Source organism: Gallus gallus, chromosome 10, assembly GCF_016699485.2.
Source record: "Gallus gallus isolate bGalGal1 chromosome 10, bGalGal1.mat.broiler.GRCg7b, whole genome shotgun sequence".
Taxonomy (NCBI): domain Eukaryota; kingdom Metazoa; phylum Chordata; class Aves; order Galliformes; family Phasianidae; genus Gallus; species Gallus gallus.
The window spans coordinates 11,086,299-11,108,058 of NC_052541.1; the positions used below are offsets into that span (position 1 = coordinate 11,086,299).

Here is a 21,760-nt window from a genome sequence, read left to right on the forward strand (position 1 = left end):
TATTTTTGCAGGTCTTTCTCTAATGGTGAAGAAGAACGTGGTGTTCAGTTGTGGCAGATAAAGGTTAAACATGCTCCGTGGTATGGAAGCTGAACCTTGAATCAAGGCATGTGTTTTTAACTGAAGGGAGAAAAGGGTGTTAAAACAACCTAGCGGTGTGGTGCTGTCTTAGCACTTTGTTCACTGTACACTTTAGCTGCTGTTCTCTGGTACAGCCTTGCAGTATGTTAGCAGAGCTCTCCTGGGCACCTTGTGCCCTGTGCATTGACAGTGGTTGCAGGCTTAGTCACCTGTTTGTAGGAGACACGCGTTGTGCTCACTGCAAGACACTGAAATTCTCTGACCTGCCTCATAGGAGGTTTGACAAGATAATCATAACAGCACTTTCTGTCTTGGAAGTCTGTGAATTCCTGGTGGGCTAAGAAATGAAGCTACACTGTTTTGCAAGCTGCAAGTCAGTATGCAAGCGAAGATGGTACTAATCACTGCTGTAAGAGCATATTCCACTCCTGTTTGCATGGTTTCTGCAAAGCCTCTTTTGGGGTAACACGTTTCTTCTCTTGATTTCTCAGCCATTTGGGGAAAAACAGACAAGCTTTTGGCACACAGTTCTACATCAAGTCTCTGTAAGTTTTGCCAAGCTTTATTTATAAGGACTGTGTCTATTGTAGAGACAACCTGTTCCTGACAAACCCCTAGAATAGAAAATTTGAACCAATTATTTTTGTAATGAATGTACAATAAATCTGTTGAAAAGCTATCTGTTAACGACTCTTGCTTAAATTCTGGTAGTTTTGACACCCACAAGTGAGGCTGTTAAGAGCTAGACAAGCCTGCTTGACAGGTGGTATCTGTCCAATTGTCTGGAATCTGGAAATGAGGTCTAAACAAGAATGTTCTGGTTGAGCACTGAGCCAGTGCTGCTACTGTCAGCACACAATGGAGGCCTGAAGCTTCAGAGGCACAGCATCAGAGGTCAAAAGCAATTTGTGCTGAGGAGTGGGGAAAGAATTTGTGAGTGGAGAACATACCAAAGCGGAGGTGAGGATGGTCACCAAAAAAGGTAAAAAAGGATGACTTAGACTTCTATGTATGGGCAGCCAAGCACTGCAGAAAGCATCCATGTGATTTTTGTTTTTAGCTTTTTCCCTAGATAAATGAGAAGCGTGGGCATTTGGTAAGGATGATTTTTGGATTTTTTTTGTTTGTTTGTTTTCATGTTTGAGACTTTAGGACATGCTTGATTGTTTCAGTAAGTGTCACTGTTTCAGTCCTCCAGCTGTATATGGTATGTGCTAACAGTTCACACGCAGGAGAGGTGTAGTTGATGATCTCGTGCAGACTGTGTACCGACAAGAATACTTGATTGTGAGATCAGCTTCATGGCTAGAGTGTTTTTAGCTTTCTCTAGGATCTGTATGGTGATTGTGCCTTTTGCTGTTCTGGCTTTTTGTTGAATTTTTAGCTTCTCAAAGGACACAGGAGTGGAGTTAATGATTGCTGTGGAACAGGGGAGTTCCCCAAACATAAAATGGGTACTGGGGGAACAAGTAATCCATCTGTCACTGGTGCTTGGTGTCACTTGTGGGAAGGATGGGATCTGTTTCTAACCCTAAAGAATTCTGCAAACAGCTCCAGGGTGCTGATGAGTCCTGTAACTGTAATGGTTTTCTTCTAAAATGCTGCCTAAGATGAGATAAAATTGTCCAAGGGCTTAGGCCTGGCAGATTGTTTGGGTCAGGGATGCTTTGCTGTCCTGGGAGAGAGCTGGATTTTAGGGAGGTGATGGGACAGTGCTGAAAGAGAATTTGTCAGTGTTCGTTATATGTGCGTAGGACTGTTGAGGAACACAGGCTTATAGGAGGGCAGTCCATGGGGGTACTGTAATACCAGTATGTACCTTTAGGGTACCAGGCGTTTCCAAAGCAAAGCAGGGATGGACATAATGCTGAAAGTGTGAGTTGAACGTGTAAAGGTGCTGGGCAATATCAGCATTGTAAAATGACAGTCTGTAGCTTTCATAGTCCAGCAGGATACCAATCTTTGTGGGGGGAACAGTAATTCTGATGTCTGGTGTCATCCCACTGTGCAGGAATTCGTACTTGTGCCTGTGGGTAAGAAAAACAGTCAAAAAATACCCCATGGCACTCTGCACGCAGGCATGTTTCAGGGTATGTTTTCCTGCTGTGCATGCATGGTGAAGACGGTCCTATCCCTCTTCCCACATCTCATGTTTATTGCTCCAGTCCCATCCACTCTGCTGAGCAATGCTGTACTCTGCTTTTCCACACAGCCTTATCCCTCTGCTCGGATGTGCCTGCCTTGCCTACATAACGGGCCTTCATATCCACACCTGGCTGGAAATGAGCAGGTACTGACGCTTAGGACAGGATGACGTCAAAGGGACTTTCCATTTTTCCAACTACTAAGTTTTATCTGAAGATGTCCTTTCCTTTGTGAAGGAGCTGTGTTCTGCCAGGCTAGTTAGGCTTTTCCCAGAGCAACACTTGTCTTATGATCGTAATGATCTTTTAAGTCTTGCAGCTTCATAGTTTTAGGTGCAGCCAAGGAGAGAATTGATGGGATGACTCAGTCCTGTCCTTCCAGGCCACGCAGTGCTGCCCACTTACTCTCTAGGGCCTGTGGTACTGAGCCCTCTTTCCTGCCAAAGGCACAGGAACTGGAAATGCTAACGCCTTCGGACTGCAGCAGCAGTGAGGGAATATAATCCCTCAGGCAGAGGCTGGCTGACTCAGTGTGACTCTGCATCCTCCAGGCTATTTGATGTCATATTTCAAACCCTGTTCTCTAAATGATATTTCTGGCTGCTCTTCGTACAAGACTTCATGTTGCTCAGCCAGAGTGCTGTTGATGGGGACTTTCCAGTCTTCAGTTACTGAAGGGTGAACTGTAATCGTGATTCCTGTCCTGTGTGCTAATGGAGGCTAGGAGGATGCTCTGTAAATAACTGCTTTGTCATGAGGGTAGCACTTCCCCATGTAGTCACTGTTTGAATAATGCCAAGGTCCTTTAACAGTTACTCAATCAGCTGTCCCTAGCATGGCACGCTGTAACCAAAAATATGACTCTTTTATGGGAACATGTACCATTCTGGGGAGAAACGAGAAGATTTATTCAGTAAAGCAAGTTTTGTGGTATTTCACAGGGACCAGCTTCTTCACTAACCACCTCTTCCACCCGCACAACACAAACCTTAGAAAATTTCCCTGCAGAAATGGGTATGACAGTGACTCAAACAGAGCAACTGCCTGGCTCTGCTTTCTCTCCCATGAAGTCCATACTTATTGCTCCAAAAGAGTAAGAGCAAACCTCAGTGTACCTCTTAGATCAATGTTGCAAAGAAATCAAATTAGCCTTCCTGCAGTGTATGGGAGAATCATTAACTTCAGTGGGTTTAGTCTCCCTCATTAAGCAGCATTTCTTGCTGTGTGGGATGCAAATGTCAGCATTGCTAAGAACTTGGGTTATGCGACAGTCCAATGGCTGGGGAGCTATGAGCAGCAGGCATCTGGGAATGTGTGCTCTAGACAACCAAGCTACATCTAAAACTCTCCCTACATACTAACAGACGGAGGACTGGAAGCATTGGTACCATGCTGTGTCATCATTACCATCTGCTGACAATGTGTGTGCTGGGGCACTCAGTCCTTTGTTCAAGGGGACCCAGCACCTCACTGGTAACTCTTAGAATCTGAGTTCCATTACAGGCCGAGGCAGTAGGATTTACTGCAGGACGTTTGGTATGGAACTTGTTTTTTTGCTCCTAGATGCTTCATGGTGTGCCCAAATCGCACATGCAGTTCAAAGGTGATGCTAACTCAGTTGTCAGTGCACAGGGTAGAGCCATTGCATGCAGCTAAGACACGAGGGAGTTCTGGCATTTCTGCATGCAGGCATAGCTGTTTGGTTGGGCATCTCCAGAAGGAGGAGATGAAAACAAGTTTCCTACAAATGCTTTTATCCAGATAAATACTTTTTAGGTGACATGGACTTACTACTGGCTGTCTTTCAATGGCATTTCAGTGACCTAACAAAGCTTTTATAGCTAACTTCTGTAATGGAATGTACTCAGATTTGTTCCTGGGACTGCCCCTTTCAATGTGAGAATGGCGCAAAGCAGTAGGATTTGCTTAAGGGTTCCAGAATCATTCCAGTGCTAGTTCACAGTACCAGTGGTAGAAATAATCACGGGCCCTAGTTTACGCGTTTGACCTGTGTTTTGATATAAGATCTCTGTGTGCCTCCCACAGGTAAGAGCTCTTTGCTGCTCAGCCTGCAGTTGTATGTGTAGGAGGTGTTCCTATAGAAGAGCTGTAGCCTGCATGTCCCTTACCTTGATGGTGTGATGATGTGCCTCATGCACCAGGATGAGTTGTTTGCCCCCAGGTAACCATGTCTTGGAGTGTTTTCAAAAGCCACGCCAATTCTGTACTCTGTATCTTCCTCAGCTTCCACCTCCCAGTAATGCTTTCCCGGAAAAGGGATCAGACTGCCCAGGATCCCGATACACCTGTGAGAGAAACCCAGGACTTAAGTGTCACCTACCATCAGGAATGGAGCACTGTGGCAATGTGAAACTCCTGGGTCACTTGGGGAGGGGAAGATTAGCCTGTGTTGTGGTAAGATAGACAAGCAAGTATTGAACATGTAACAGACCTTGGAATAAATCTGGTACCTGGGTGATGAAAAGTTTTGGCAATAAGCTGTGATTCTTATCCTTTAAAAAGATGGGTAGGAGAGGAAAAGACAACACAGCTCAGAGAGAGCCATCAGCTTGATTTACAAGCATAGTTTCAGAGTCAAAGGAACTGAGGGCTTTGAAGATGCAAGTCTGCAAAAACGTAGATTCTGAAGGAAGAAAATTGGGCAAAACAGGCAACACCAAATGCTTCCAAAACACCCTATCTCAATTTAAGAGGGCAACTTGAATCCTGTAAGACTACATCCCAGTTCTGCTTTAGAAAAATTACACAGGGTATTTGTATTAACTGTCATTGCTGCATCAAAGGGCATAGCAGGTTTCAGAACACTGCTAAAGTTTTGGATGCTAAAGTCACAGCATGTATGCTTTTGTGGGAGGATCACGTAGGGATGTAAATTAAAAAGACAAAGGTTGTTGCTGGAACACTCTGAGCTCATCTGCCTGCAAGTGGTACTGTATTCAGCATGATGAGGGCCTGATGAGGACAGAAACAGCAAGTGCAGGCTGTACTTTGTGCCACCTCAGCAACAGTCACGTAACTAAGTGTACAGTTCATTAGAAGTGCATGTAGATGTAGTGGGAATAGATTAAAGGTTGATGAAATTGAAACTCGGAGAGGCTGTGCTGCTACAGCTTGAAAGGAATGATGCAAAATGAATGGCAAACATCTGTGAACAACACATTACCGTGCTAATGAGAGTTGCAAAGCCACCAAGGCAAACCTGGATCAGCCTGTAGGAGCTGGTGTGGTTAAGAAGCATATTACCTGGTGAAGATCACACAGACTTTAGAAAGAAGAGTTTGCTATGTAATTTCCTTGTGCAAGTATTAGTCATTTCAACATGGGAGTTTTTTATTTTTTTTGGTTTTTTTTCCACAGTATCTTGGCATGAAAGAGGCTTATGAGAGTTTACAGTGGCATCAAAATCATCCTCAGAGTTCAGAATAAGATGACTGCTGGTTGGCTGTGTATGTGAAACATAAAAGCACTCTGTAGAAGGGTGGGTGAAATCCTATTTAGACTCAACACGGTGACTTTAATGAAGAAAATCTTTTCTCCTGGCTCTTTTCAACAGAGCTCCCTAGTAACATTGCATGGCAAAAAAAAAAAACAGCCTTGAATTTCCATGGAGGAGTTAAGTTGTGACTGTGTATTACTATGTGTCTGCAGATGCCTCTCCTACTTAACATGTTGTTTCTGTGGTGCTGATTGGAAACTGATACATTTCAGCAGGCTAAGGCCCTAGCTTTAATGGCAAATAATTCTATTTTGAAATAAAACTCTGTAAGCCCAAATAAGCAAAGAGTTGGCCAACTCAGCAACTTTTTTCAGCAAAAGGTAGGTATTCAGCTCTCTCCTTTCCTTGGCATTTGCTTTGGCATATAATACCTGTTCAAATTTAGCACAAAGTGTCCAGCGTAAGTAGATTTATACATAACTGCAGCTGGCTGCATCTGTAATCCTCTTTACTAACTTGCACTGACTTCCAAGCAAACTTTAAGTTCCAAAGAGCAGCTGGAGAGAGAGAGTTCAGCTCACAAAATCAATGAGAACTGGCTGAAAACCAAATCAGATACTTCTGGCATCTATTTAAAAAATATCTATACTCCATGCCACAGAAACCCCTTCTGAAGGAGAGTTTCAAGTGCCTAAGGCACCAATGGTAAGTGTTCTTGTTGTTGTTATTGTTGTTCTGTATTCTGTGTTCAGTGACAGAGCTCTATAAGAGCAGCCCTTAAATTGCCATGTGTGAGACCAAGGAAGGATGTGCAGAGCCTCATGTACAAGTCTGTATCACCCTGACATCCTGCAGAGAAAAGGGCAAGGAGGAGGGAGCAACTGCCAGAAGAAAGGAGTAGCTCCTCAAGTCTTAAAAATGTGCAAGTACTAGATCACTATAATTAAAGTGAACCTAATAATTATAAGTGTTTTTTAGTGCTGCGTTAATAGTAAATGGGTTTCAATTTTTTTTTTAATTTTTTATTTTTTGGTGTGACACTGTTCTGAGTTCTTTGGGCTCTGTAAAGAATTAAGTAAGAAGTTGTTTCAGAAATGAATAGAAGTTGGTGAAAATGATTTTTTTTATGTTTACCTTGTAAAGCTGTTATCATAGACGGGCAGATCACACTCTGGGTTTTCCAGTTCATCACATGCAATTGTAAATCCATCATCTAGAATTGCCAATAAAGGATGGGCTGTGTCCTCATTAAGACAGAAGTAGGTGCCTGCAAGAGAAAAGCATGCGTGAGAACTATAGCAACTGTTCATGGCATTATGGTTTGCAACAAGGGTGGGGAGGAAATGTTTGGATCCACAAAAAGAATAGCTAGCATTCTGGAAGGAATCTGGCTGACACTGGGAGGACAAGGTTGTCCATTTTGAGATTTTCAAATAAATGGGTGTTACAGGAACAACTTACAGCTTAATACTGTTTAGTTACAGCCTTGTTGAAAAGCAGAAAATGGGCCTTAGCCTTGTTTTAAATCCAGCCAAGGTTCAAAGCTGCAGGCATTGCACAGGAAGCAGCTATTCAGAGATGACAGCTCCTTCCTGCAATAGCCTGTCTAATTCCAAGTCATTTTCCTTAGAGGTGAAGTGATATATTTTTATTAGCCTCTGAAAGTAGAAGGAAGGGGTGGAGAGGTTCAAGTCCTCTCCATCACTCTGCTCTTCCACATAAACGCTAGGCATATTTTGAAGAGAAGGAATGACTTACAGAGGTGACATATGCAACAGACCAGTGTGGGGTTCACTCCCCAGCAGTCACTCAGTTTACTCTCTCCTTTCTGACTGCCTTTACAAAATGCAGGCTGGATGCCACTGATGCCAGAGACTCTGGAACTACATTTCCCAGAAAGTGACTGCTGAAAAGGCTGCTGCAATGTCCCCAGTAGTGTGTGCCCACCACCACCCAGGAGCTGTAGCCCAAAACAGCCCTCGTGCTTCAGCAGCTCCTTAGCACAGCAGCCCTCAGAGTGTTAGGGCAGTTAAGCCAAGGTGAAAATACTTGTCTTTCTTCCTTTGGAGACTTCATGAAACAGGACTGAGACACAGCACTCTGCAGAGTAGGCATGTGCATCACAGCTGCTGTTCGTGATCTGTAGCTGTGTATCAACCCGAGTAAATAAGAATCAAAGGTCATTCCCAGTGTTGAAGGTGAGATCTTGCAGCTGACAGAGCAATTTGCTACAGCTGTTTGCATAATGTAGACTCTGAGAAGTTAAATCTCTCCATGCTAATCAAAATGAAATCATTATAATCAAACTGCAAGTTACTTCAATGCAAATATAATACAAACAATGACAGAGTAATTAAAGGCATGTGCTGCTGAAAACAAATATATGCTGTGTCTGTGCTAGCAGAAAGGGTAATTTCAAATATTGAGTTTGATTTAAGTAGTTGAAATAGACACAAACAAGTCACACGATGGGGGTCTTCCTGTTAGGGGATTTGAGAATGACCATTTCTTTTCTGAGGTGTTACCAGTGTAGCCAGAGCTGTGTTAAAGCTCATTTGTAGATTCTTACATGGGTCAACTTTCTGAATAAGAACGATTTGCAAATCTCTCACAGAAGGTAAGTGCAGAAGAGATGCAAGTATGGCATAAATACATTTGTGAGTGAAACGGAAGGTTTGGGACATGCCCAGTAATGCTGAAGCTCTGTTATAGCAGTGGTAAGGATGAAAACAGGTGTCTACCTATGAGCCATTAATCTGAGCTCTGATTAGAGGCTGGGAGGGAAAAGGGCTTCTAATGTCCCCTTGGGGGAGATGGTTAATGCTTGTCTAGCGTGGCAATAAGAGCAGAGATGATAATCCAATACTGTGATAGTTACCAAAACCAAATTTTCCAGTTGAATGCTGGACTGCCTTTTTCCAACAGATAAAGAAGCCTTCAGAGCTTCCCCTAGCCAAGCTGGAGATGTGTTGATACATACATCAGAAGTTTTGCTTATCCATATTATTCTGGAAACCGCCAATTGTCTCAGCCATACTTTCCAGCAGCTGTATTACAAGGTAATCTCTGAACTAAAGTAAAATCACACCTCAGCTTTCTCTTCCCTGGTGTGTCAGAACCTGGCAAGCCAGTGATATCCAGGAGCACTGGGTTGATCTAGTCTTTTTAAATGTTTAGAAATTACTAACTTTCAAGTCTCAAATGGACCGAACAAAAATCTTTTTGAATTACAGAGCTAAAGCAATGCACTTACTGTTACAAAAGGGGTTTTGTGTGTGTGTGTGGGGGGGGGGGGGGGGGGGGGGGGGGGTTGGTTTCATTTCTAAAAGGTTACCAGGTGGGTAATTAGAAATAAGAGATTAGGAGACCACTGAAACCAGCAGGAAGATTTCTGTTGAGATAATAGACACGACAGCAGGAAGTGGGAGTTGATCCATGCTGTACAGTACCTGTGGTGTGTATCAGGACAGGTTCACTTCTCTCACTGGAACCACCCAGGTTTAGGGCTTTAACACAAATGTGATAGCTTTGTGCTGGCTGCAGGTGAATCAGGGCTTCACAATTAGGAATCCCAACAATAGATCTACAGAAAATAAATTCATGGAATACGATAAGTTGGAGAACAAGTTTGAGGTTATTTTTCTGAACAAAGCAGAAATCACATGATCAGCTTATTTTATAATCCTTTAACAAGACTTCATTTCTTTGAGTAAGAGTTGCTAATAGTAGGGATATGAGAGTCTGAGATTTTTGCCATTGTTTCTGCTATTTCCCTTATGCCTTTGATATTCATTTTCCATAAACATGTATACAACTACAGTTACTGACAGGAATGTTTCTAAAGGTGAATTCCTAAATGTAAAACAAATTTTAAGTTTGCTTCTTGTAAGTGGTCACATCCAGTTCCTAACAGAAGTTCCTGGCAAAATGAAGAGGAAGGAGAAAATTCTATTATCTTGTTTGACCACTTACAAGTAGGCACCATACCTTGAATTTTCAGATTTCAGAGTTCATATGGAAAGATATTTTTGCAGCTGTGAAATGGGAAATGTCCTCAAACTGTTTTCAGCAGAGAATAAAAGTGAAAAAATGCCACAGGATGTTTATGAATAGTGTGCAGACACAAAAGTGAAATTATTTTAAATAATCTGTTCTGAAATATTCACATAATTATCACTTAAAACTGCATCACATTATTTAAACTTCATTTAAATTTCCTTAATTTAAGATGGGAGATGGTATCTGTTTGTCATTGTAACAGAACTGCATTTTTGTGATTTTAGATTTTATGTACTTCTCCATTTTGGCTGGGTTAAGGATAGCATGAAAAAATTTAAAAAGAATGAGAAGTTTCTTTCACTGTACCTTGATATACTGAAATACAGAGCTAACCCAGCTGCTTGTTTCTTATAGTGCCACTCTGGGACCTCCATAGCCATGTGGTTTGGCCTGACTTTAATTCAGTACATTTTTTAAGAATCAAAAGCTTGAATATATGTGCCTGATGTTACTGTTACTGATAATGTCAAGGTTAGTTCCTAATTACATCTGAGTTTTTCTGCTCCCTACTCCAAGGAAATCCAATCCTTGGCTACCAAAATGCTTATCATGAAATTCATTTCTTCAGCCCAGTATTGTCCTCTGTTCCCCAGAAGTTGTTCTGCACAGCCTTAGACTTGCACTTTTCTAAATAAATTGCCTTTGGCTTTTGACCAAAGGGCCATGGATCCTTTCTTAGTGCTACCTGAAGCCATATGACTTGGAATGGTTTCATCACTACAGGTTGTGGACTTGGTAGAGCAGTGACTCACTCAGTAATAATATCACCATTTTCTTCATCTGTCAGCTTGGACAATTCGACCGTGTAGGAATCAACAGGATTAACGTCTCTAGATTCCCAGCACACGAGTGCTGCATTTTCACAGCTTCGTATCTTTTTACTCTTAATGATAGGTGGTGAAGGAGCTAAAAAAGGGGGGGAAAGAGCAATTTAAGCAATTGCTTCTAGATATTTGCAAATGCCGCAATATATAGTCAAAGAAATCTACCTCCCCAGAGGACAATAAAGAGTAGGCATGGTGATCAATAGTACTATTAAAAAACTTCAGTTGGACTATAAATTTCCAGGATAATTAGTCAGAGAATGAACAATGACAGAGATGGGTTATACATCCTTTCCCTCATTGTTTTTACCTTAGCTATAAAGGCGTATTCCTTCTCTGCTCTGAGATGTCAAAGATTTCTGGAATGAATGCTTAAAAGTCTCACTCTGACTTGCTCAATTTGATATCAGAATTTCACAAAAGAGAACTGGGATCTATTTCTTTTTTTTTTACCGGCACAAGAGTTACTGAAGACAAGCCATACTAATTGAAATGTGCTTGACTAAACTGCAGTTACAAAGGACAGCATAGCAAGTGACCTCATGAAATACCTACAGAGCAATAAAAGGATGGCTGGAATCCTCCTGGAAGAATTGTGAGATTTGAGCCCTATTCCCAGCTCTCCTATAAGTTTATACTTAGATAAGTTATTCCATCTCTGTGCTTCCATTGCTTAAATTCTAAGAAAGGGGCAATTGGCCTGATAGGCTCTCCAGATAAAAGTAAGAAACTCCCCTGTAGTCAGAAAACTTGCTCCAGAGGAAACAAAGCACCCAGAAAACATCACTGGCATAAAATCCAGAGGCTACTGTGAATTCCACTATGAAGACTACACAGTCACATGAACAAAATATGTTTACCTGTTACATAAACAGCTCTTTCACTTGGTGGGCTGATGCCTGAAGCATTTGAAGCACTGACCCAAAACTCATACTGTGTATTCGGCAACAGATTAGAAATGGTGCAGTATGTTTCTTTGACTTTTAGCATATGCTCTGAAATGGAAACAACAAAACATTTACAGTGCCTTTACACAGTTACAAACCCTCCCCCAGAGCCTCCTAAAATAATGCAGTTGTGGCTTATTTTGTGTGCTGAGTTCAAGAGCTCCTATTCCCCCTACCCTTTGATTAGGCTGCTTCACCATGCCTTCCTCTTAGAAGGCAGAGATCAGATAATGCTTCAGTCTCTATAGGAGCAACATCACTGGGGATGCCATCTGGTCAGCTCCTTCCAGCTGAAGCAATTTCATTACTCATTTCTCATTCTTTGCTTTATGAAATTTGGACAGGTTCTGCTTCTCTTTTTGAACTGTCTGTTTGGCACTGTGGAGTTCTTTAGCTGGAGAAGTTCTGGGTGTTTTCAGTAAAAGGTTCTGAAACACTATTATTAGCAAATGCAGTTTTATCATAAATCCAGGATATTTTTGGATGGTCCAATGGTTCTTTTTTTTGAGTGTGTAGGTGATAGGGTGTTACAACCTATTATTAGCATTGAGATAAACCATAAAATGACTGTGGGGGTTTAAGCAGGCATGTTGATAATATGATGATTTACTTTCTAAAAATACAGTGCTTTGCAATTTATGTCATGCATGTGTGTTTAAATGTAGTTCCTGCTCCCCGAAAGGAAATGCTTTTGTTGAGACCTGTCTCTATCTGCCCCCTTCCCATTCCTTTTATCCCAGCTGCTCCTGCTTCTGTGACGGGTCCTGCTGCAGCTGGCAGCATGGCAGGCCTAGCAGCGGAAGATTGACGAAGCCAGAAGCTAGAGCTATGGTGGCACATATGCTGGTAGCAGGGAGAGGAGCTATAGAAGGTGCACTGGTTGCCACAGCAAAATCCAGGAGCACTTTGGAACCAGTTGTTTTGTCAGCAGGGACTGAGGTGTCCCCTTGTTTCTCGGTTTCCTTTACCTGCTTGTTCATCACTGTGTCTCTCATTGCTCACTGGTTTATAGCACAGCTGGTAGCACTCCACAGTGTCATCTGAGAATAGGCCCCAGCAAACTCTCAGGGAGGTGCCAGTTGCTGCATTGGGAGCCTGGGGATTGATCACGGGGGCACAAGGAGCTGCAGGGGGGAAAAACGTGTCATTTTTTGGAAAGTATAAGAAGCATGTTCTGTTATTCACTGGCAAACGCTTCTCCCACAAAAGAGTAAACACTAAGTTTGGGCTCTGAATAAAGTCATATTCCTCTGACACTGAGAAAAGTTAGGAGCTGATCTGTTAAATATTTGGAGATGACGATCAGGCCTCTGGTGTATGAACTTAAGTCTTGCTTAAAATCAAAACAACAAAATAACATAAATCTCAACCCACCCCTCTGTAAACTTCCTCTCTCCTGCCTCCGAGAGCTGCTTTTCTCCAGCCAACTAGTATAGCCCTTCAGGACTATGCGCCACTGTGGACTAGCCCTGCTGCTGGGGATCCAGTAGAGGAAAGATGAAGGAAAAGTGTTCCAACACAGGGTCAGCAGCACAAACAAACTAGTGGTAAATGCTACTTTATTTTAAAAAGAAAACAACAACAAAACACCACAGTGTATGTGCAGAAAAAAATGTATTGTCTGGCTACTACTATTTGCAATGTGCCAGAAATTGTTTACTCTCACATTTTCTTTTTCGTTTTTTAAATCATTAGGAAATTGTTTGGGTTTTGCTCTGGCTTCTGTGGGTGACAGGAAAAATATTTGCCAAGTGGCAGAGGAGCAAGCCACGGTAATATGGAATCTGATCAGGTTGTTTAATACAGCCTGTGCCCCTCTCTACTTTCTTCAAGCGATTACAAGGAAGGACAATTTATCACCAAACTCAGCATGTCTGATCCTTGAACAGAAGGGGTGAGTTTTTGTGAGTCTTCTAGGAAATCACCCAGCAAAAAGCAAGGAAGACCAAACGTGAAAGTTCTGGTAATTTTATACTGAAAACAAATGAATAAAAGAAATCCAATAATAGCTTCCTGAATCTCTGACCATACACGCAAACAAAAAATATCTAGGGGGTAAACTAGAGAGAAGGTAACTCTGCCTTAGCAGTTTTCCTTTAAAAGCAGTAATGGGCTTCTGTTTAATGCATGTACTTAATTAAATGTAAATAGGTCTAAAATAATGATCAGATAGGAAGAATACCTGGAATAGTATTAATGGAGTTCATTAGCTGTTCAACTTCTGAGAAATCTATGGCACGCTCTTCGAAGTCTGGATGTGTTGAAAGCTTTAAGTTCACTTCTTTCTTTAAGAATTTTTCCAATCTATAATAATAAGAAAAAACATCTATTTGGAATGTCACAGTATTGGAGATACCATTCTGTTATCTATTAATCTATTGTCAAGAGGAAAACAGCGAACTCTAAAATAACAGCTATTTCCTTTGAACAGTGTTTCCATAGCTGCACAAAACTCAGCCTCCCCATGCTCTTTGCTTGGATATGTGTGGCCACACATCAGATCATTGCTCCAAAATGCCAAATCTAAATAGCTGGATGCAGATGGGACTGAAGGACCACACTTTGTCTGTTCCACTCATGCAGTGAGGTGGCTGCAGCGCACTCCTACTGAGGTGAGTGAGATTTCCCCTAGCAGCCCTCAGTGGGAGGCAAGCCATTAGCTCTACAATTTTCATCCTGTTATTTAGAATTCCTGACTTTCTCACTAATTCCGCAGTTTACGGCTGTTGGTGGTGTAAATTCAAAACAGATGAGTAACTTTTCTGTGTGTTTTCATCATGGATGACAGTCAATATATATATCTATCTGTCTATATATTTTTTTTTTTTTGCAAATGATTTAGCATGCCTTAAGATTTCTTCCAGCTGCTGTAACAGCTTTCATGGTCTGTCTTGAGCACCCACAGCTTGACTTCCCACCCTGCTATATTAATGCATAAATAAGCTTGTTGTTAATCTAGTTAGGGACACCAGTTTTAGGCAGATTTGTATCCAGAGCCTTTCTTTCACGGTCTTTAGAAATCCTGTTTCTCAGTCACTGAAATCGATTCCTTATGACTAAGCTGAAAACAGTGATTTATTCATGTTCTAACTCTCCTTATAGGTTTTTTTTTTTTTGAAATTAGCTCAAAACTAGTTTTGAATGTTGAACTTCTTTGAGCAACTTTTCTTAGTGCATTTTGAACACATAATACAAACATTTCAATGTGTCTGCTAGCTCAGGTGAAATCTGTGTGCCTGAATGGAGTCTAGAACATGCAATTTGTCCCCAAAAATAGATCCAATTAGCAGGAAGAAATGTGACACAAAATCCCAGACTGTGATAGTACCTGTCAACCATGGTTACTGCTTCCTGTCGGGAAAAAAAAAGAGAGTTTGCATTAAAGACAGAAAAGATACATTTTTTGCATAAGGCCAAAGCAGACTACATCATGCTGTTGACCCGTGCTGTATGAATTTGTTCCAAGTGCAGCCTTTAGAGTAAGTTAGTTGGCTCTCATTCAGCCCTAGGAGCAAAGCCTTGCGTAGCAGCCCATTCAAGTGTATCCTAGGTCAATTTATGATAGCGTGCAACATCAAGCGCTTACCAGCATCTACTCATTTAGACTCTAGAGTCTTTCCTTCCTCAAGTGTCCAAAGTCCCAACAGATCCTTTACAAACAGAAGCCAGTGATGTTGGGAAAAATAACTGTGAAAGGATCTGCAGTGGAGGGAGTCTAAGAATTACTACTATAATTTATCCACCCAGGAGCCATACTGTGAACAGTCCGTTAGACCCAGGGCCAGCACTGGTCTGCAGTCAGTGGGACAGAGTGTGGCCATTTCTCTTGAAGGCAGACATTTGGTCCCTGGAGAGACCTAAGCTGCTGAGAGCTCAAGAGCAAAATCTATTCACTGAGAGGAGCCTCAGACCCACCCCTAAAAGACTGGAATAATGGTTCTTATGACTAATATAAAACTATGAGATACGGAGAAAATAAGGTTATTGCCAGGGATGCAAAGGGAAGAGTCAGCTCATGAAAAGAGCTCAACTGGTTGGACTGACACAGCAAAGTTGTTCCATTGGAACAAATGGGAGGTGTTGGAGGGGTGTTTTGTTTGCTGTCCAGTTCAGTAGTTACTGTAGCTATGCTATAGAAATGCTCCCACTCAGCCAAGTCACAGGACAACTCAGTTTAGAGCAATCACTAATCAGCAGTGAAAATTCTTGTATTTTTTTCCAATTATTTTTCCACCTGCTAAGAAAAATAGTTCTCAACACCTTCTTGACAGTGGGATTCATCCATCACTTTGCAGGAGCTCAGAATTAATTTAGTTTGGAGCCTCCTGTTCAGCTGAACTGTTCAACAAAATGAGCAGAAAAAGAAACATCTTCCAAAGTGGATGCATCAGCCTGTCTGCTGTGTTCCTGGTGTACAGCAAGGAAGCTGAGCCTGAACAAGGCAATGAACACCAGTAAGCATTTCCAGAGTTTCCTGAGATAAGCTTTTTAGAGAGGTATCTTTTCTCTAAACCCTACGAAGACTCATAAACCGTTGAGCAATCAAGTGACAAACATCTGCCCCTGCAGCTGTTTTTTGGATCCATTGTCTTGCTAAGTCAGTGCCACCGTGCCAAACACCTGGAGCAGCAACAGCACATGGACCAGGCACCCCAAATTCTCTCTAGCAATTAGGTTGCTTGGGGACTTCCCAGCTGGAAACTAACTGCAAGCAGCAAAAAGCATTTAGAAGAGGTCTTGCCAGTCAAAGCTCCTTACCTTCATAAAAGTGACTTTGTCATTTTCCTGGTAAAGCTTGTGGGTTGTGTCCATCAGCTCCTTGCAAGTGTCAAGATGTTCCCCACAACTGACCAGCTGCTCATACAGTGCTTCCAACTTCTGCTTCTTCTCTTCCCCCAGTGCTTCCAACTGTTCTTCATATTTCTGAGCAAGCACTTGCACTGCATCGTTGTAATGAACCTCGAAGTTCTGCTCCTGCCTCCCAAAATTCTCCTGCAAGGCATTTGGAGTTTTGTTGTTTGGCGTCAGACCTGAACCATAACTCAGCCAAAGAAAAGTCTTTCTTGGGCCTGCCTTAAATTCTTCTTGCCAGGGATGCAATGCTAGTAGTAAGCAGAAGATGTTACTTGACTAATTTGCATTTTTACTAATCATTCACCCTCACTGAGGCTAAAAAGAGTGTCAGAGTTGGTTCCAGACATCATGAGCATCAGAACTGTCTCCAACCTAAACCCAGGAAGCACTGCTTGGGAATTATCCTAGCCATAATCTCCCAAGTATTTCTGCCTACACAGCCAAGCATGTCCTTTCACTAGAGAAACCATGGCAACCCAGTTGGATCTCTGGATTTGCTCTGGGGGGAGCTGAGCAGTTAATGCTGGTATCCTCACTCACTGCTGGAGAAAGCATCAGGAAGTAAGATTTAAGGAGACAACAAGACTCTATTGACAGCAGCTGCCCACTGCTCAGGCACCGATGTTCTTTAGTGCCACATGCAGTAGAGAGAACACAGTTACTTCTTCCATCTGACTTGAAGCCAGCTGGGCCACCCTCCCCCAGGGCCAAGTTAACATCAGCCATGCAGGAGCATAAACACTGAAGTGCTGTGTCTTGATGCAACTGGCCCAAAGGCTTCTGTAAATGAAACAGTGTAAGGACAGATAGTATACTGTGGATGGGTTTGTTATATCACAATCCTTGGCCACTTAAAATCACGTTAAGCTGAGTGGGAATGGCTTTATTTCTGAATGCAAGTGGTTTAATGTGTTTTTACTAGCCCATCTAAAAAATAAATAAATAAAAAGTTTGGGATGAATTTTCCTGAGTACTTCAGTCCAGGCAAACCTCAAGATAACTCTGTGCTCCGTTACTGTAATTACTTATGCCATTAACTACTATATACCGTGACTGTCAAAACTTTTCCAAGCCCAGTACCAAAGTGTTAACCCAAGAAGAAATGCCTTACCTCTACAGTAATGAAGATCTCTTCCAAGTGACTGGCAAAGTTTTCCACCTGAGCAATCTGCTCTTCCAATTTGCACATGTTTTTGTGAATCTCCTCCTACCAGAAAAACCCAACATGAATCTCAGTATGTCCAAACACTCTTTAGAGGCACCACGGTGTACCTATTCTGTTCTTACCTTTTCACTTTCCACAGCACTAGATAACTGAGCCACTTCATGATCCTTGTGCTCACCAAACAGTTTGTCAAAAGCTCGGATTGGTATCTTGCAAGTACAGCAAAAAACATCTGCCATTTCTTCCTCCTCACTGACAGCCTGGCTGCTCCGCTCATCCGACACGCCACTGCTGCTAAGCCCCTCTCTGAACCATGTGTGGCTATCAGCTTCATTCTCTGTTCTGGCTTTGTGCTGATCTTCATCTTGAGAAACTTCATCAGGAAGTTCCTGGTGCTTTGTGCTTTTACTTTGATCTTTCACTGGTGAGCTGCTTTTTGATCTATTATATACAGAGTCTTGCAGTCCTGATTTTTGTGTGTGAGCAGGTAGCCATTTACTGCCCACTGTCTCCAGATGTCCTCCAAGAAGCTCAAGTTCTTTTTCTCTGTCCTCATCAAGCCCATACATCTTGGCCAGCTCTGCAACCTCCTTTTCCATGTCATATCCAGCTTCATGTGAGTTCTGACATTTTTCACTACTCAGTGCAGATTCCCTTCTGGTATTTCCCAGAAATCTGCTTCCTTGACCAGACGGCTCTTCAGGAAAGATATCAAACCTCTCATTTGATCCATAAAGATCCATGTGATAAAATATCAAGCCTTCAGTTTCACTAGAATTTGGGACTGGTGGAGAAGCTGAATGACCGGGAAATTGATCACTACTTTCATACTCTCTTGCACTGACAGGTCTGGATGACATTGGTATCCTCTGTGAGGCTTTTGAGATGATGAGTCTCAGTCCTGTAACAGAAAAGAAAAATACTAGCTATATGCTTAGATATCAAGTGTGACATGTTCTTTCTTAACAATGTAGAAAGGAATAGATTTGGCTGAGGACAGTTCTGGGCCTAGAGGTAGGCATGGGAAAGGCTAAAGCTTCAATTCCTAGTGGGCTGCTTGGCTTTTCTCACTTCTGTGCAAAGTACAGCAGAGGGCTGTCTTTAGTGTGCATGAGTGACTCATCTGTGACCTGACATCTAAATTCCAAGCTGTGTAGTAGTCCCATCTTCAGCTCTACAATGGGATGTGCTTCAAGTGCATTTAGTGGTGTTCTGTACAATTGGAGATGGACTGATCTGAGGTTTGTCCACCCTTCAGCTGCTGTCAAGCACTGTTTCCAAACTGTCGTTCAGGCATCCTGTAGGATGCCCTCTCTTGTGACCACTGATGCCTCATAAAACGTTAGCTAATGACCTGAAAACTCCTGTTCTAGATTTTTCAGGTTGTCTTTCCTGAAATTGAAACTTGATGTTCCTTTTAGCTTTATTCTCACTCCAGTTCTCCAGTCCTTTCCATAGAACAGGGATAAATTCTGCCCTTTGGAGATTCTCAGGTGTTGTGAAAATATATTTTTTAACATAAATGAAGTTTGCAGAAAAAGATCCATGATAATCCCCATGATAAATGATGTAGTCTCCAGGAAGCAAGGCAGACCCTTGAACTGAGAGAAGCCTGATCTGACCTGGAGGTTGCATACTTCATCCATCCTGTGCCATGTGGGAGGTGTGAAAAGAGCATATGGATGTGAAATGCAAAGCTGCATGATAAAGCAGATGTGTGTGGGACAACATTAAAGGTACAAAGGCAATCTTAATTCTGACTCCCCAGGCCCACTCCTTCCCAACATCCCGCTATTAATAACAACAAATGAAATAATGCTGGTACAGGGAGACCACCAGGTGCTCTGTCAGAGCTGCAACATCCCCCCAGCCCTCCACCACTCAGCAAAATCATGGCTGCGAAACTACTCAATTCTGTTTTTCTAGCAATTGACTACTACAGCTAGCAGAGTTTGTGGAGATATTTCAGCCAAATATTAATGAATCTATAGTTACATCTAGTCCTAATTCAGTGAAACAGACAAAATCTTGGAAACCATTTTCTCACAGAAACAGACAAACAAACAAAAAACCCAAAAAGCTAAAAGTTCAGTCAGCAAAAAATCACTCGTCAGGATTTTAGGAGCTTCTGCAGAAGCTTTCACATAAGCTTTGCTTTTAAACTACTTTTTACAGTCTTCATAGTTACAAGTACTTGCTATCACCTCAAATCTGTTTCAGCAGTATTTTACTAATATTCCTGAGGATTACTTAGCTATCAATGTCAACAAATTCATGACTTATTAGAAAGATACTTATTGAACTGGTGAAAAATGCTAAGAAATTCCCCACTCTCCGGTTGGATATCAATGACTGAAAACAGTCCAGCCCCCTAGATCTCTAAGAAATTATACACAGAAGTTCACTCTTCTCTTCTGGCACTGCAGAAATGAACGTAGATTCTATAGCTAACAATTTCTTACTACAGAAAAAAAACACAGGAGTTATGCAGAAATACTATTATTTATGCTACAGCTGATAAAATAAATCATGCAAATTCTAATATGTGGAACAGAGTAAAGGTCTTGAAACATACCAGCAAATGTTGTCTGGCTCCCACAAAGACTTTTTCCCCCATAATTGGAACAGTAAGTCTTGCTTTGCAAGCTACAACTAACTAAAAAAGTGAACAAGTATTTTTCCTACCAAAATAAGATTAAATTATATAAATTAAAATGAGCATAATTAAGCTTGTCTGGAACCTTGCTGCCGAAATAAGATTTTCAGATGATACGTTTGCTCAGTTTACAGACGCAGATACAATTACAGTGAAGAATGTTTAAGTCCATGACCATCAATAATGAAAAAAATACAGCAAAGAATGTTACTACCTAAAAACTTGCCTTCTATCTTAAGACGTCATAAATTCTTCTGATAGCTCAGATGATATCAAACTTCACATTTATTTCCCATAGTAAAAAATAATTCACACAAAAGCAATTCCCTGCCACTTTCCTATGACTGCGGTTGGAAGACTTATTGCAGTAACTCTAGACTGCCTCTTTCCTCAGATAGGGACATGCCAGCAATGAGCAATGGCACAAATATAGATGTGCCCCAGCTGTCCTTGAGCAGCACACTACTTGAGTGTCACCAGGACGAACGCCATCCACTGAGAAAAGGCTCTGATGGTTCTATGTGATTCCTGGAGCCAGACTGCTTGGAACACTTATACAGACCCCTCTCTAAAGCCAGAGCACACACTTAGTTTCTGAGCTGATATTAACAAATCCAGCAGAGTGCAGTCATTGACTCTAGACATGATTTCCAAGGCTGTAGTTCTAGGCACATTATCTTGTGTTGCATGCACAAAATGTGTGTTCTTCACAAACAAACTCAAATGGATATACACATGCATACAGCAGAACAGTTAAATTGAAATGTCTGTGTTGTTCTTTGCAAAAGTTTTATGGCAAAATCTATGTGTGTATCGAATTACTAGAAACGTTGCTAGTGACTTAAGTTGGAATCAAGATCAGATTCTAGAAAAGATATATAGGAAAATCTAAAAAACACCAGAATTTAGGGGGAAAAAAATGCATGACATGCACTTATATATATACACAGTCCCCACTCTGTGTGCGTATGCTGGGCCTTTGGAAAGCTATTTATAGTCAAGCAAGAGGCTAATGGCCAAGCCAGGGGAGGGGTTTCTCAGAAAAAATAACCCTTCAGTCTGTGCTTAGCAATGGATCACCTGATAAAAAATAGGCACACATTACTGCTGACCATTGTGATTACTATGATTACTTGAGCTCTATGTACCCACTCAAACCCACAAAACTTTCAGTTGTCCAGAATACCTAACGTTCTGCTTGTAAACCTGCTAGTGAGCTAACCTTGCTGGCAAGAGATGTTTAAGTGTGTTTGAGGACATCGCAGTCTATACTTCTTGAGCTCAGAGGGCAGTGCGATGGGAAATGTCCATTGCATCTTGACAGAGCTCTGCTTTTTCCTCCATTCCAATTATACTTGGTGTCATTTCCTCACATTTTTAGCAGTACAACTGTTGGCTGTTTCAGTAAGGAATTACAAGTTAATTACCCATGTAGTCATAATCTCATTACTGCTGATAGTGTCTCTATCATCTGCAAGATCAGAGCAGAAATATTTTCACATAAATGATGCAGCGTTTGCAGGAATGTTAACATTTATGCTGTCAGACAGATTTTATTAATTTTTCAGATGGG

At 41.7% G+C, this 21,760-nt stretch overlaps 2 protein-coding genes across 14 annotated transcripts in view; one reads left to right on the top strand and one right to left on the bottom strand.

Annotated features, from left to right (window-relative positions):
- The window catches only part of PDE8A (phosphodiesterase 8A), a 141,503-nt gene extending 140,743 nt beyond the window's left edge, over nt 1-760 (top strand). For all 11 annotated transcript variants that reach the window (XM_046899148.1, XM_040706767.1, XM_040706766.1 and 8 more), the window contains one exon: nt 12-760. The gene's annotated coding sequence lies outside the window, so the exon portion shown is untranslated. The remainder of the gene's footprint in view (nt 1-11) is intronic.
- On the bottom strand, nt 628-20,556 carry FSD2 (fibronectin type III and SPRY domain containing 2). Of its 3 annotated transcripts, none has more exons than XM_046899153.1 (13): nt 20,414-20,556; nt 17,654-18,432; nt 17,478-17,573; nt 16,271-16,504; nt 14,841-14,863; nt 13,695-13,816; nt 12,481-12,636; nt 11,426-11,560; nt 10,494-10,647; nt 9,132-9,265; nt 6,817-6,949; nt 4,355-4,531; nt 628-2,108 (listed from the first exon to the last, which is right to left on the bottom strand). In XM_046899153.1, the coding sequence occupies exons 2-13, from the start codon at nt 18,389-18,391 to the stop codon at nt 1,856-1,858; spliced, it is 2,355 nt and encodes a 784-aa protein (XP_046755109.1). In that variant the 5' UTR covers nt 18,392-18,432; nt 20,414-20,556; the 3' UTR covers nt 628-1,855. The 3 variants fall into 3 exon arrangements, with proteins under 3 accessions (XP_046755109.1, XP_046755110.1, XP_004943876.2); XM_046899154.1 differs by having other exon boundaries at nt 20,402-20,556; XM_004943819.5 differs by lacking the exon at nt 20,414-20,556 and adding an exon at nt 20,107-20,302.
- Between the last annotated feature and the right edge of the window lie 1,204 nt (nt 20,557-21,760).

Coding starts and splice junctions, on each gene's coding strand:
- FSD2 (XM_046899153.1), bottom strand. CDS start 18,391: ATGTCATCCAGACCTGTCAGTGCAAGAGAGTATGAAAGTAGTGATCAA. Junction 13,817..14,840: donor GCAGTAACCATGGTTGACAG/GTACTATCACAG, acceptor TTATTATTATAG/ATTGGAAAAATTCTTAAAGA. Junction 4,532..6,816: donor TATGATAACAGCTTTACAAG/GTAAACATAAAA, acceptor TTTCTCTCACAG/GTGTATCGGGATCCTGGGCA.